Source organism: Phoenix dactylifera, chromosome 4 (assembly GCF_051530095.1).
Source record: "Phoenix dactylifera cultivar Ajwa chromosome 4, Ajwa_hap1_PhDact_Kaust_v1.1, whole genome shotgun sequence".
Taxonomy (NCBI): Eukaryota; Viridiplantae; Streptophyta; class Magnoliopsida; order Arecales; family Arecaceae; genus Phoenix; species Phoenix dactylifera.
In genome coordinates this window covers 51,965,057-51,981,358 of record NC_143193.1, presented here as the reverse complement: position 1 = coordinate 51,981,358, position 16,302 = coordinate 51,965,057, and the positions used below count along the sequence as shown (strand labels likewise).

General features: G+C 36.3%; 1 protein-coding gene and 3 non-coding genes across 4 annotated transcripts; all 4 read left to right on the top strand.

Moving 5' to 3' along the window:
* Positions 1-2,482: 2,482 nt before the first annotated feature.
* On the top strand, positions 2,483-16,207 carry LOC103701259 (ubiquitin-fold modifier 1). Its single transcript, XM_008783259.5, has 4 exons — positions 2,483-2,717; positions 2,804-2,901; positions 3,442-3,474; positions 15,967-16,207. The coding sequence occupies exons 1-4, from the start codon at positions 2,650-2,652 to the stop codon at positions 16,041-16,043; spliced, it is 276 nt and encodes a 91-aa protein (XP_008781481.1). The 5' UTR covers positions 2,483-2,649; the 3' UTR covers positions 16,044-16,207.
* LOC113462353 (small nucleolar RNA snoR86) lies at positions 4,779-4,899 on the top strand. The gene has a single exon (XR_003384553.1). It is a non-coding gene; the product is annotated as a small nucleolar RNA snoR86 (small nucleolar RNA).
* On the top strand, positions 4,964-5,086 carry LOC113462354 (small nucleolar RNA snoR86). Its single transcript, XR_003384554.1, has one exon. It is a non-coding gene; the product is annotated as a small nucleolar RNA snoR86 (small nucleolar RNA).
* On the top strand, positions 12,247-12,373 carry LOC113462355 (small nucleolar RNA snoR86). The gene has a single exon (XR_003384555.3). It is a non-coding gene; the product is annotated as a small nucleolar RNA snoR86 (small nucleolar RNA).
* Positions 16,208-16,302: the final 95 nt, after the last annotated feature.

Sequence of the window (16,302 nt, the reverse complement as noted above, 5' to 3'; positions counted from 1 at the left end):
CTTCTTCTACTTCTTCTTCTTCTTCTTTTGGTACATAAGCTATATGATCTCTTCAAATGATTGAATAATATGAGATATAGAGTGCCACCTTGCTTGTCAGAGTACTACAGGTATACTTCGAGCTAGAAACATGGACTCTCTCTCTCTCTCTCTCACACACACACACAAATGAGCTTTTTCTTTTTTTGATCTAAAAATGAGCCTTTTCTTAACAAGTTAAATCGCCTCCAGTTGCAGGTTCGGTGCCAAGTCTGACACCCTGAAACACTGAGCAGTCAAAAGAGAACTTTTATAAGTAGGAATCCTTGCAGCTTTAGCGAACATCAATGAAAAGCCACAGATGGCCAAGAATTCACTAAAGCTCTTACCTTCATCTGGACTCTTCCATATTTGATATCAACTCACCCATCAAATTCGTGAGGAACAAAAGAGAGAGGAAACCTCTCGCCTAAAAGGAAAAGCAGGAAACTTTGAAGACAGACAAGTTATATGACAGTCTTCCTCTTTTTTTCTGATATATAACACGGCAGCCAAAGCCTTTCTTCTATTTAAAGAGATAGCAACCCAAGACCAGCCATGGCAAGGGCTCCCAAAAATATGTTCAACGTTCCTGCGCTCTAGTTACAATTTGATAGAATTTAGTTGTCCTTAATGGGTTGTTCATCAAAGTTAAATTGCTTGGGTTTCACTGTTCCATACACACATGCGATTGACAGTGTTATCAGGCACAAGCACCATCAAAAGGATACTACTTGTTATCTCTGGCGACACTGTCAGTGCTTATTCCAGTGTTCCCCCCCTCCTTGTACTCCTCATGTAAAGAGGAAATGCTGAATAGATAGTTTTAGGCCCTTCACAGAGACTCCGTATTCTGCCGTTGTGTGAATTTTTTTATCATGAATATAGTCTCAAAACAACTGCATGCCTGCATTTCAGTCACCAAATAAATCACTTCTTTCACCTGCTTTATTATGTTTGATGTGTTATACAAAAGCTTGTGAATCATTTCTATAATATCTACATTACATGGCAATGGAAGTCTTGCCTCCAATTGGTTCTGTGCAGTTGGACTTGCTTTTCTCCCAGGGAAGCTGATTTCTAAGCATTCCTGCCTCCCTTTCCCAGATTTGATGCACTTTTTGATCATCCTCATCCTACTTTATGGAGATGTTCACTGTTATTGATTCCTACTACTACATCCTATCTTAGTTGAGGGTTGTTTCCTGCTTCTCTACTGATCAACCTGTATCACCTCTTGATCAACCTGTAAATTAAACCTCCTTCTTACTGGTTCTGAAACTGAATTTTCCTGACAGACAACATATATTGTCATTTAGATGCGGATGTTACAACCATGTCTTAGCAATTTAAAATCGTACTACATCTTAATTTGACATTGCATATTAATCAAAAAGAAAAAAAAAACTATGCTACGACGCATCAAATTTGCATCTGGCACGATATCATATGATCAATTCATGAAACTTTGTAAAGATCACAAACTTACCTCCTCTATACATCTAAACAGCAGATACAAAATTATATCACAAAGATTGAACCAGGTGGTTCATAGTTGTATGCTCGTGTTCATCGGAATGATAGTATAGAAACTCTCGAAGCAACCTAGGAATAGAATCCTATAAACTCTCGACGCAGCTAAAAGGAAAAAGTCTCCATGAAATCAACCAAAACCATTAACTGCTAAATTTCTGCAGGCTATAACCAAAAACTATCTAGCATGCATATTATGCTTTGGCTGCAAAATCTGTAACCTTATTGAGCACTTGATCAAACCCATAAAAAAGCAGCAGCCAATTAAAAAGTAAATGCTGAACATATCACCAATGAGATGAACAAGAGATGGACTGCCAAAAATAGCACGAGTCAAATCAAATATAGTCATGATACTTACATGGTTAAGAATTTAAATTCTATCAAATCAAATCACAAACACTAAGATCAGTCTATGGTCGGCTCCAAATAGATCTATGCTAAAATCCTTAAAACTTGTAGCATCTGTAGTTGTCGAGTTCATTTTCTTAGACCCGTCTATCAGACGGGGAGCCAGGTTATAGGTTGTTTATTGCAAAGTGAATAGGATCTAATTTACACTCAAAGATATCTTCTCAAAGTCTAACTTGGGAGATAGAGGTTTTCAAAAACAAAGATATTGGCTAAGTAGGTAGGCTACTATGTTTTGGCTAACCAAGGTCTTGATTTTTTTTTTAAAGTTTAGATGGAAGATGAGAAAATTTGAAAAGATTTTAAATTTTTGAAATTTCAAGGATATCAAACTTTCAGCTGATTAAAAAAAAACCCAAAAAAATATGGACATTAATTGATTTATATTATTCAAGGTAATAAAGGTTGAGATTTTCTCTGGCTCCATAACAAACCAAGATCTCAGACAGAAAGCCAGACGGATGCAACAGTGAAAAGTGGCGACATTTATACGTTCTCTAGATGGGATCACATCCGTCCATTTTTTTTTTGGAATATTGCGAGGACACACGTACCTGATTGACGGCAGATCTTTAGGATGCCCTCGCTATTTGTAATTTGTCTCCTGTATAATTCCGTCGGTTCTTGACGCTCCTGTTCTCCTTCCTTCCCCTCTCCTCTTCTCCGGTCTTTGCTCGTGGGGGCGAGATGGCGGCGGGCGGAAAGGTCTCCTTCAAGATCACGCTCACCTCTGATCCCAAGCTCCCCTTCAAAGTGTAAGCCTCTCTTTCTTTCTCTCGTTGATTTTTTCTTCGATCTCTGGGGTTTCGTTTCCACGTTTGATCCGTCGATTTCATCTCAGTTTCAGTGTCCCGGAGGCGGCGCCCTTCACTGCGGTGCTGAAATTCGCCGCGGAGGAGTTCAAGGTCCCTCCTCAGACCAGTGCCATCATCACCAACGGTATGATCGATCCTTCATCTCGTTTTAGGTTTTGACCGCGGGTGTTCTTGATGTGAAACTGTTGATTCTAGGGTCAGCATGAGAAGAAAGAATTTGATTTGTCGCAGAATAACGTGATTTCGTGAGATTAGTTGGATTTGGGGGTTTCTGTTTCTGATTTTGTGTAGGTTTAGCCTGGATTTTCTTGGATTATTCTTGGATTATTCTTGGATATGTAATACATTTAAATCTTCTGGATAATCGGGACCAGGATGAGATTCCGTTGTAAACATTGGAGATTTGGCGGAAAATGTGATATAAAAAGTCCACACTGGTACTAAGAATGTTGAATTCGATGAATTTTTTAGGTTTTTCTTCGGATTGTATTTTGCCCACGTGATCTTCTTGTGTTATCTTTTTAGAGATTTAAATTGAACAACGTAAGGTTTTTTTACCTGTATCCGTGTCTACGGTCGAGAAAATTTTGTCTATATTTTTTTTTTCTGATCAGTTTCTTTAAGTTGTATCTGAATGTTATCCTCTTTCTTTTATGTTGTGCAGATGGCGTGGGTATTAACCCACAGCAAAGTGCAGGTACACCTTTGTGATCTTTAGTGTTAGTCTTGGTATATAACATGAATGTTCTTCTCAAGTATGTTATGATCTTCTGATTATTGGGAAATATATGTGGGATAGCTACAGTGATATCTGACATTGGTTTGGAGTAATACTTGGATTTACTATCATGATGATATCATGCATATATGTTTTGATTGACATCATCTTCAGTACAAGGGATGTGCCCATTTGGCTTACCTAAGCTATTTTTGGTTTATGAGGGTTCAGCTGGCTCCCTGACTCATATCCTTTGCGCTGACCACTGACTGAATACTCTGATAACAGGAGCTAGTCAACTAGAATAATAAATCTTTCATTGCCGCCTTTTTCAGCTTTCAGTTATCAAATAGCTAGTTCTTGTCCTCTTTCCCCCTCTTTGATTGTTATGGTTCATTTGAAGTTGGGAATTATCATCTCAGGTGGCAACAAAGGGTGCATTTAGTTTGTTTTCTGTTCATAGGAACCGGAGTTGATAACCCGGTAGCAGGTCAGGCTGCAGGGATGAAAGATGCTGATATAAATCATGCATAATAGTTCTGTAGTTAAGTTTGTGATGTAACTGGTTTTGATTAATATGCTCTGTTTGTGCTATGAGTTCCTTTTTGTCTATAAGTTGATGAAGTCAATAACTGTCGGGCCATGGATTCAGAAAATCATCAACATAGGATGGTGCAATTGGTACTAGACTCTATTGATGTGAAACTAGCATAGATATAGATGCCGATATGCCGAAAGCATCCATATAGGTAAGTATCTGCCATACAGGTGGTACCGACAGTATCGTACTGATCTTACCAGTGCATATTGACGATTTTTCATTCTTTTTGATGCTTTTCAGTTTGGTATGCAATGTCAGAACTGGTACCATACCATTTTGGCATAACAAAGGGTATGGGATTGATACCAGTATCTAAAACCTTGTTTAGGGCTCTGTCAAGACAAGTATTTTATAAATTTATGGATTGAAGGAGGCCAATGGTATCTTGTTGGGCAATCCTCTTTTATTCGTGTCCTTTGATTTTTTTTTATGCATCGCAAGAAATGAGTTAGTTGGATGCATTTCTAGTTACCTGTTTCAGGTGGAAGCTGAGGGTGAACTTGTGGTGCATCTTCTTGTTGGAAATGAAAATGAACAACAAATTGAAATTTAAGTAGATGTCATACTTTGCAATAAGAGTTTTCTAGCAGTTTCATAAATTTGAGTACTTCTATATCCTAAATTTACTAGAGACTAATATATTTTTTTGTTGTATTTAAGATTATTTATAAGCCAATTTGCAGGTCAAAGTCGTCAAATTGAAATGGCTAACTTTGGATGAATATTGGCAACAACAATCATGCAATTTGCCATGCCTCTCAAATCTCTTTGTTTGAAGATGGCCTCAAACAAATTGCTACATTCTGATTCCCCTTATTTTGTTTTTCATATTTTCTTAAACTTTAGCAAATCAATAAGCCAATTTCACAGCAAAGTTGTCAGTTTAAAATGGCGAATACTTTGGATAAAGGTTGGCAATAGTGATAGTGCATTTTTCCGTCCCTCTCAATTGTTCTTGTTTGAAGATGGCCTCGAACAAATTGCTACATTCTAATTCCTTTTAGAATACATGTTTTCTGCGATATTAGGTGGAAGAGATTTTCATCTGACATACATTTTTGTAATCAGACATGAATTGAACATTATTTTAAGGAATTTTCTATCCTGTATCTGGAATATTTTTTAGGGTCGTCTTAGGTTTATGAAAATCTTTTCTTTCATTGAGAAAATCATAGAAACATTTGAAGGTTAGCAGTGCTAGCAATTTCACAAATGGTGTTGAATGTATTGCTAAATTTCTAGCTCTTTACTGAAGCTGCTATACATTTCCATTTCGGCTTGCCACTTCATTGCACACAAGTTTGGCTGATAACTGGAATCATATCCCTTGCACCCTCAAATGTGCTATACATAAACATGAGATGGGTGGCAAGATAGCCTTCCTAATAACTTCAGTTTGAATGATATAATAAATAACGTGAGATAGGTACTCTAGACTATTTTAACTTCCTTAGTCTAAGAATCATGTTAAAAAACATAGAATAAAAGGATTAAGATCTGAACATCATACCTCTATGCATGGCACCATCAGGTGCTTGGTTAGACATTCCGGCTATGCTAGTTCCCTATATTACTGTAGTTGATTCAACAAGGGACGTCTTCTTGGCCTATGAACCCACAACAATATAGTTGGGTACAAACGGTCAGAGGATACTACTAGTAGCCTCCCCTTCTGAGCGCCCTAATTGAATTGAGCAATGCCCGAACTGGACTCTGATACCATTTTAGGGCGAGAGAGGAGAGACGGAAACGAGCTTAGAACGGAAGTGAGAAAATAAAAGTTTATTTCTCCAAGCGGCTTCTAAGTTCTGCCTCAACAAGGATGAGGTCCTTTCTTTTTATAGACCGAAAATAAAACTAGATTTCAGATAGCTCTGAAGTCCGTCTGATAAGCTTAACCAAGTGGCCAGCATGAAAAGACTAAAGTAAAGAGAATTTACAAAAGAAAAAGAAGAAAAGACTTAAAGCTGATTTGCTTTTCTAAAAAGGGATTCCCTTTGTTGGGAAAGATGCGTTTCTTCCGTTTGAAGTAACCAATAATTTTGGCAAAAGTTGATGCTGACGTTTTTGAAAGATGCCTTTTGCCGGATGATGTAGAGATGCCTTTTCCAAAGTCAAAAAGTGATGGCCGATAAAGTTGCTTTTGGAAAACGTTGGTGGCACCGAAAGTAGATACCTTTTGTAGTCTCTATTTTCCACCGTAGAAGTTGTCAGTGACTCAAAAGTTGATGCTGATGGATCACATGCATGACTCTGAAGGAGATTGCTCGGTTGGTCATTCATTGAACGGGCTCTTTGCTTTTGCTTGGATTGGTTTTCACCGCTCCTTTGCGGGGTTTGGTGGACAGAATTCTGTCCCACATGTCTTTTATAGGAGTAGACTATACTTCTTCATTAGGATCCTGTAATTCTTTTGCTAGACACACAAATTTGTTGTCGTGAAGATGATGAGTGCCTTGATGATGATTTCATGGAATCATCATCGAAGGTGCTGAGGAACTGATTTTTCATATAATCAAGACATTTGGCCATAATTTCTTCATTGGAGATGTTGGGGTGCTTTTTGGATAGAATTTTTTTTAATTTGATAAAATAATTATCAGTACAGTCAGCAGATTGCTGAGTTATGGCATGGTAATTCATGCTCTTATACAGAGTAAGATTACTCTTAATGGTGGTAATGATATCATATAATTTTTTTTTGGGCATTCCCAACCACCATTTATAGAGAGATTTTTTGTTAACAAAGAAATATTGTTCTTAGTATCAAATCCTGCTGATAGTGTCCATTTTCAAATCCATAAAATTTTATTTTCAATAAAGTACATCATTGGACACAGACCTGAACAAATTTATTCATCAGTCATTTTGTTAATGGTGGGATGATTATCCACCCATTCTTCATATAATTCGAATATTTCAATTGGCAATATTTTAAGATCTGAACCGAAATAAATCCACCATTGATGGAACCAGCTTGGAACAAGCTTCTAAAGAACATCTGGATTAATTTGTATAAACCAAGAGTGCTTTCTCTTGGAATTTTCATAATAAAACATATTAGTGAAAGCTTGGACATAGTCCCTGTAATTTACTAGGACAATCTGCCTGCTTACCTGGAATGGTCTGCCCTTGTTAGGGTCCAGTCTCTATTCTTGCGGTTAAATGACTTTATGTATAGCACATTTGCCATAATTAATATGGCTCCTAATATTGTTGTTTTGGAAATTGTGATTAATTTTTATAGAATCAGTTAGGAGCATAATTGCTTCCATAATCTGTCTGCTCTTTCCTTTTTGAGAAGGATAATCCAATTTGTCAAAGTATTTTTGACGTATAAATCGAGTCATTCAGATTTTGAATGTCATTATGCCCCAAATACATAATTATTTGCTCAGAATGATTTTCTGAGTAGCTGGTGTCAAGAACATTTTCTTGTAACACTTCTTTCATTGTAGGCTTCAATGAAGATGATGAAGTTTCATTACTTCTTTCTACAACAGATTGCTGTTCAACCTTCTTTTTCATATTAAGATAGGTTGCAAGGTCCACCATTTGTGGTTCTATTTCTGCTTCTGTATGAGACAACAAATTTGCCAAACTCATGGAAAGCGGATTGCCACTGCGTCTCCTGCCAATATGAGACAACAAATTGGTTGAACTCATAGGAAGCGAATTGCTGTTGCATCCCTTGCCACCTCGGGAAGACATTCTTCCTCGAGTGTAATTTCCCTTGTTGGGAATCATTCCTACAAAATTCAAGTGTTAGGGAGAGAATTGTCTCAAAGGAAGGATGATAATATTTGTAATAAGTAAAATTTACTTGTTTTAAGATGTCATCAATATTTGATGCCTTTTCTTCCATACTTTGGACCAATATGGTAAATCTTTGATATTTGATTTACCTTGTCTTACCATAGCCTCTTGTTGTGGTTCTCATGAAGAAGAATTCTTCGACTGGCTGTAATAATTAATGACAGTGTTTTGTGTAGCATGACAATCTTGAGTAAATTCTAAACTTTTTAGTTTAAGATTATTCATGCTTTGTTGAGAAGAGCTTGATTGCTTTTTCTTTTTAATGAGAATATTTTTGATCTCATTAATGACCTCTATTTGTGGGTCTATTATAAAAGAAAAATGTATTTGTTTATCTTGTTTTACAGAATAGATTCCTGTATTATCTGTTTTATTGATAGGTATAATATCATCGAAGAATGGTGTTCCTAGAATGATATTTTGAGTTAAAATTTTAACTATAATAAGTGATGTTTAAATGCAAACATCTTTAGTACAGATGCATGTATCTGACAATTTGTTTTTAATAGGTAGTTTGCTACCTTCTGCTATTGTAATCATTTGTACAGTTTTCTCTAGATAGGCTTTAGGAATTGTTCCTTCTTTGATACAGTTGAAGTCTGCAACACTATATACGAGTGCAACTATGTCTTCTAAAACATAGGTTTTGTTTATAACTATGGTAATTTTTATGTACCATTTTTGGTATGTTACCTGATTCAATATATTTAAATATTCAGGTAAACCTTATGTTTCTTGAAGAAAAATAGTTTTATTCTTCTTTAGATTATCTAGGGGTAATTCCTTAGACTCTATGTGTCTATTTTCTAGATTTATTAATCTAGAATCTATCTGTTGATTTTCAACTTTTAACAGAGTTATTTCTGTTTTTAATTGTTTAACTTCTTGTTTCAAATCATTTATTGAAACAGGTTGTTCTCTAATTTGAGAAGCATGAAACCTTTTTAAGACTTCACTTAATTGATAACCAGGACTAGGTAATATTAGTCTAGAGGTTTCTTCCCTTAATTGATTGTCATGCAGCACAAAACACTGTCATTAATTATTACAGCCAGTCGAAGAATTCTTCTTCATGGGAACCATAGCATGAGGCTATGGTAAGACAAGGTAAATCAAATATAAGAGATTTGCTATATTGGTCCAAAGTATGGAAGAAAAGGCATTAAATATTGATGACATCTTAAAACAAGGAAATTTTACTTATTACAAATATTATCATCCTTTGGAGACAATTCTCTCCCTAACACTTGAATTTTGCAGGAATGATTTCCTACAGGGGAAATTATACTCGAGGAAGAATGTCTTTCCGAGGTGGCAAGGGATGCAGCGGCAATCCGCTTCCTATGAGTTCGGCCAATTTGCTGTCTCATATTGGCAGAGGACACAACGGTAATCCGCTTTTTATGAGTTCGGCAAATTTGTTGTCTCATACAGAAACAGAAAGAGTACCACAAATGGTGGACCTGGCAACCTATCTTAATATGAAAAAGAAGATTGAACAACAATTTGCTATAGAAAGAAGTAATGAAACTTCATCATCTTCATCAAAGCCTACGATGAAATAAGTGTTACAAGAAAATGTTCTCGACACCAGCTACTTAGAAAATCATTATGAGCAAATAATTATATACTTGGGGCATAATGACATTCAAAATTTGAATGACCCCTGGTTTATACGTCAAAGTACTTTGACGAATTGGGTTATTGCTCTCAAAAAGAAAAGAGGAGATAGATTATGGAAGCAATTATGCTCCTATCTGATTCTGTGAAAATTAATCATAATTTCCAAAACAACAACATCAGGAGCTATATCAATTACAGCAAATATGCTATATATAAAGTCATTTAACTGCAAGAATGGGGACTAGATCCTAAAAAGGGCAGACCATTCCAGGTAAGCAGGCAGATTGTCCTAGTAAATTACAGGGACTATGTCCAAGCTTTCACTAATATGTTTTATTATGAAAATTCCAAGAGAAAGCACTCTTGGTTTATACAAATTAATCCAGATGTTCTTTAGAAGCCCGTTCCAAGCTGGTTCCATCAATGGTGGATTTATTTCGGTTCATATCTTAAAATATTGCCAATTGAAATATTCGAATTATATGAAGAATGGGTGGATAATCATCCTACCATTAACAAAATGACTGATGAATAAATTTGTTCAGGTCTGTGTCCAATTATGTACTTTATTGAAAACAAAATTTTATGGATTTGGAAATGGACACTATTAGCAGGATTTGATACTAGGAACAATATTTCTGTGTTAAAGAAAAAATCTCTCTATAATGGTTGTTGGGAATGCCCAAAGAAAAATTATATGATATCATTACCACCATTAAGAGTAATCTTACTCTATATAAGAGCATGAATTATCATACCATAACTCAGCAATTTGCTAATTGTATTGATAATAATTATTTTATCAAATTAAAAAAAATTCTATCCAAAAAGCACCCCAACATCTCCAATGAAGAAATTATAGCCAAATATCTTTGACCATATGAAAAATCAGTTCCTCAACACCTTCGATGATGCTTCCATGAAATTAACATCATCAAGGCACTCATCATCTTCAACACCAGAGGATGACAACAAATTTGTGTGTCTAGCAGGAGAATCACAAGACCCCAATGAAGAAGAAGTACAATCTACTCCTACAAAAGACGTGGGACAAAATCTTATTCACCAGGCCCCGCAAAAGAGCGGTGAAAACCAATCCAAGCAAAGGCAAAGAGCCAGCTCAATGAAGGACTGACAGAGCAATCTCCGTTGGAGTCATGCATATGACCCATCAACATCAACTTTTGAGTCACCGACAACTTCTACGGTGGAAAACAGAGACGACGAAAAGAATCTACCTTCGGCGCCACCAACTTTTTCCAAAAGCAACTTTATGTGCCTTACTTTTGACTTTGGGAAAGACATCTCTACATCATCCGACAGAAGGCATCTTTCAAAGACATCAGCATCAACTTTTGCCAGAATTATTGGTTACTTCGGACGGAAGAAAAACATCTTCCCAACAAAGGGAATCCCCTTTTTAAAAAGCAAATCAGCTTTAAGTCTTTTCTTTTTTTCCTTTTGTAAAGTCTCTTACTTTAATCTTTTTATGCTGGCCACTTGGCTAAGCTTATCAGACGGACTTCAGAGCTATCTAAAATCCTGTTTTATTTTCTGTCTATAAAAGGGAAGGACCTCACCCTTGTTGAGACAGAACTTAGAACTCGCTTGGAGAAATAATCTTTTGTTTCCTCACTTCCGTTCTAAGCTTGCTTCCGTTTCTCCTCTCTCGCCTTGAAATGGTATCAGCGTCAAATTCGGGCATTGCTCAGTTCAATTAGGGCGCTCAGAAGGGGAGGCTACTGGTAGTACCCTCTGACCGTTTATATCCAACTATATTGCTGTGGGTTCATAGGCCAAAGAGATGTAAACCCTTAGGATATCCTTTGTTGAGCCAACCACAGTAATATGGGGAACTGGCATAGCCAGAATGTCTGACCAAGCACCTGATGGTGCCATGTATAGAGGTATGATGTTCAGATCTTAATCCTTTTATTCTATGTTTTTCTAACATGATTCTTCAGGGAATATGTCACTGTTGCACCTGAGTCAGTCATTGAATGGCTAATTAGTTAAGGTACTGTGTGATCCTTTTTTTTCCAATAGTTATTGTTTGAAAAGGATTCATGGAGCCGGCCCCATCTAATTTGGGTTTAAGGCTTAATGGAGTTGAGTTGAGAGTTGTTAAAACTGCTTGGGATTTCTCACCCTTAGGAAGTAATCGCTGATGCAAATGAGTTTATTGCAGTGCCTAACAATTTTTAAAACTACTAGTCAATTCTTGCATTACAGTTCTCCTGTCAGTTGCTTGTGGCAACGTAGGCTCTGTTATCAGGGTTGCTTTCTCTTCCTCTGTTGGAAATGGGACCAAATCATTAGAACATCTTATCTCGAGTTCCAGGAATGATGAGATTGATAACTTTAGGGCATTATTAGGTCAAGCATTTTGATTATTTGCAAACTCCAGAGGAAAGTTCTGTTTAATAATTTTCTTTTAATCATGCCGTTTAATTTGACCGAGAAAGTTCGTAAGCTTTAGTACCTTTTATGTCTAAAAGTTGCTTGAGACTAACGGATATACAAAACCTTATGCTCTTTTCTATAAATTATTTTACAATTCCAGAACATTATTAAGCCAATTTGCCTGATTGAAGTGGCACATATACCTTGGATGAAGGATGAATGGCCTCGAACAAATTACTGCATTCTGGTTCCCCTAATGTTGTTTTTAAATTTTGTTGTTATTTTAGAAAATTCACAAGTCCATTTCACAGCAAAGTCATCAAATCGAAATGGCGAATACTTTGGATAAAGGTTGGCAATAATAGTTATGTAACTTTCCATCCCTCTCAATTTTTTTTTTCTGTTTGAAGATGGCCTCAAACAAGTTGCTATATTGCAATTCTTGTCTGAGTACATAAGCTTTATGAAGTAGGTAAATAACATTTTTTCTAATATCAATTTTTGAAATCAATGACAGATCGAAGATCTAAGGAAATCTTTATGTTCTTTCTTTGAACATCATATCTGGGTCCTTATAGGTTTCTGAATGTCTATTGTTGATTTCTTTTCATTGAGCATCTTTTTGATTTCTTCATTATCTAGTTTGAAGATGGTCAAAAACATACTGCTGCATTCTTACCTCCATTTTTAGCTTGCCTAAGCCATTTTGATTCTATGTTAGTTTAGCAGACTGCTGAACTGACATCCTTCACGCTACCGCTAACTGAAATCTGCTCTTGACTGTAAGAACCGATCAACTAGAAGGAATATTAACACTGCTGCCAACCTTGTCAGCTATCAAATAATTACTTGGCAAAAGGAACCCTGAGATCCTCTTATTTTTCCATGCTTAGGCTTTGTTTGAACCACTTTGGAGTAGTTACCTCAGTTGCATTATAAATTTGTTTGCTTTGCTAGGATTAAGAGCTCGTTTGGCAGTAGGTCAGGTTGGAAATCCAGAAGATGCTGATACATTTCATTCTTAACAGTTTTCTGGTTAGATGTGTGTAGTATCAGAAATTGTGATAATGATGTTATTTTTGTTGGTAACCATGCCATTTTACCCAAACCAAATACATACATTTTGTTAGTTCTATTATTTCCTGGCATATATGAGGTCAATAACTTTAAGGTTATGTTTAAGACAAGTATGTTATTAATTTGCGGAACAAAAAGAACAAAATGTTTGATGGTATTGGTTTATTGTTTAATAATTTCCTTTTAAATCATCTCTTTTAATTTGAGAAACCAGTAATTTTCATATGTTGCACGGCAAGAATTATTTGGTCGTAATTCCTATTATGTGATTTAAGCGGGAGATGAGGGCGAATTTATAACATCTCTTGTGGGAAATGAAGATGGTCAAATGGTTAGAATTTTAATCATTGCAATATGTCCAGGAACTTTTCTTTTGAAATAAGTGTGATGGAGCAGCTTCATAGGTTCTAGTGCTTCTATATCTGAAAGTGTTTGAGATTAAATTTTGTGGAAAACCCTTATTATTTTAGTTATGTTTATCTTATAATTCAAAATTATTTATGAGCCAATTTGCAGTTTAAAGTTGTTCAATTGAAATGTCAATTTCTTTGGATGCATGCTTGCATTGGTAGTTGTGCATTTTTTTGTGCCTGAAATCTCTTAGTTTGAAGATGGTGTCAAACAAATTGCTAAATTCTGATTCTCCTTATTCAACATTTTATATTTTCTTGTGCTTTTGGAAAATTAATCAGCCAATTTCACAGCAAAGTCGCCTAACTGAAAGGTGAATACTTTAAAAGTTGGCAATAGAAGCTGTCCTTTTTCCTGTCCCACTCAATTTTATCTGTTTGGGGATGACCTTGAACAATTTGCTATATTTTTGTTCATGTTCAAGTATATAAGTTCTTTTATAGTAGGTAAAGAACATTTTTTTTTCTCTGACATCCATTTTTTATTTCCATTTTTGAAATCACTAATTGTCAAAAGATCATTTTGAGGAAATCCATCATATCCCATCTTTGAAACATCATTTTAGGTTATTGGAAGATATGAGTGGGTGGTTAAAATCTTTAAGTTGGAGATGGTCTCAAGCAAGGTCCGCCGTACCGGTGGCGTACCGATCCGAACCGGTCCCGTACCGGTCCGAACCGGTCCCGAACCGGTCCCGTACCGGTCCGAACCGGTCCCGTACCGGTTCTTCAACAATAAACTACCGGTACCGAATTTCACGCTGATCCGGTACTGGTCCCAGGCCGGACCGGTACGTACCGGCCCGTACCGGCTGGTACGGACCGGTACGGCAGACCATGGTCTCAAGTGTGCTCCTACATTCTTACTTCATTTTTTAACTTTTCAGTTCTTATACCAAAAGTAGGTCAGCAGTATATGTCTTTCAGAATGTCAAATGAGAGATTATTTAAAGAACCTTGCAAAATATGTTGCAGTCACTATATAAATATGATTTCATACTTCAGTTCTTCCTAAGGGCTCGTTTGGTTCGCGGGAAGCATTTTCCTTCCTAGGAATATGATTCCTGGGAAACAAATTCCTAGGAAGAGGATGCCTAGGAAAGTACTTTTGGCATGTTTGGATGACCATGGGAAAGTGACAAATTTCTAAGGTGCTTATGTTTGGTTGGCCATCCACTTTCCTAGGAAAGTTATATATAATTCCTATTATGCCCTTAATAAAAATTAGGTTTTTAATGCCTCTTTAATGCTTCTTTAATGCTGAAGGGACTTTTTGGGAAAAAGTAAAAATGGAGTGATTCCCGCCTCATGGGAAAGTAACTTTCCCATGTTTCTCATGGGAAAGACTTTCCCATGAAATGTGGGAATCACATTCCCATGGGAATACAACTTTCCCTTCTCTCTCCTTTGAAAACTCCAACCAAACAAGAGGCATCTCATTACTTTCCCGTTGACCACACTTTCCCCCCTTCTTTTCCCGCGAACCAAACGAGCCCTAAATGAAAACCTAGCTACTTTCTTGATAGGAAGGAACCATGTTCCAAGTCTTAAATTCTTGTTTCCTGGCATTTTGGATTCTTATATTTTGCATAACTCCTTGTTTTTTATGGTTCTGTAAGATGCATGTTTATGTTTCCTAGAACACAACAATCCAATAATACGTTCATTGACATTAACTAGTTTGCTTTTGATTTGAGAATGTTATTGTTTAATCCAAGCTCGATAAGACAATATTGATTGTCATATCATTACTTAGACCTAACCTAGGTGTGCATGAGTTTTAGCTGCAGATATAAAATAACACATCAATTCAGCTTCTATGAGCCTGTGATAATAGTATGCATGCAAAAATGTGCGCTATATGCTTTGTCAAAAAGCTTGCTGGAATAAATTCTTTTATATTGCTCAATAACAGGCTTTAATTATCTATTAGGTTCTGTATTTAGGGCACGACAAATCGTTTACATTACTTTAGTGTTACGAGTATGGTTTGTCACCGAACAGACCACAAGTTGTAAGAGAGAGAATTTTTGAACTTGGGAAGCCCCTACTTTGAGCTAATTAATGTAAGCTGTTGTATTTGTTGTGTTGAAATTTTGGGTACCCTAATATTGGTAAGCATTTTATCCACTAAATAGGATGTTACCTTGTCTTTATATGATAACCTAACTGAAGCGTTGTATATGTCTTGGGACTGTGTTGGAGCACTTGGACAACAATCCTTTCTTTGAGTTTGATATCTAAGCAGTGTAACATTTTGTAGTTCTTTTGAGTGTTGAAATTTTGAATGCATTATTTGGATATCATGCTGACCATGATGGTGTGGACTGTTATCACCTTCAATGGCTTGTAGTCCATGCAAGTAGGATTATATTTGTTTTTAATATTGTAATATCTGTTTTCATCCCTCCTCCTCTCAATATCGGAATTAGTCCACAAATTGTAAAATTTGATTGGCAGTCCCCTGATTTATAGTGGAAATTCATTTGCATTTTGGATTCATTAGTAATTGTTTTTGTGTGATTTGCTATGCTTATGCAGGTAATGTATTTTTAAAACATGGCTCAGAGTTGCGCCTCATACCTCGGGACAGAGTTGGAGCTTCACCAACCTCCTAAATGTGCCCTTATCTTATTTCTTTTTTGTAAACAAAGTTTGCTTCTCCTCGTTGCTGTCAGATATTGACCAGTAAGCGTAACTGAATTCCATATATAACTGTAATGTTTCAAAACCAGAGAGGTTATCATATGCATGCATGAAATAGATATGTTTTACAGCAAAATGGGTACCATAATTGATGCGGATCAAACGATGATAATTCTGCTGCAATTTGTTAAAGCAGTCTCCCCCCCGTCATATCATTTCTTTTGGTTAGGC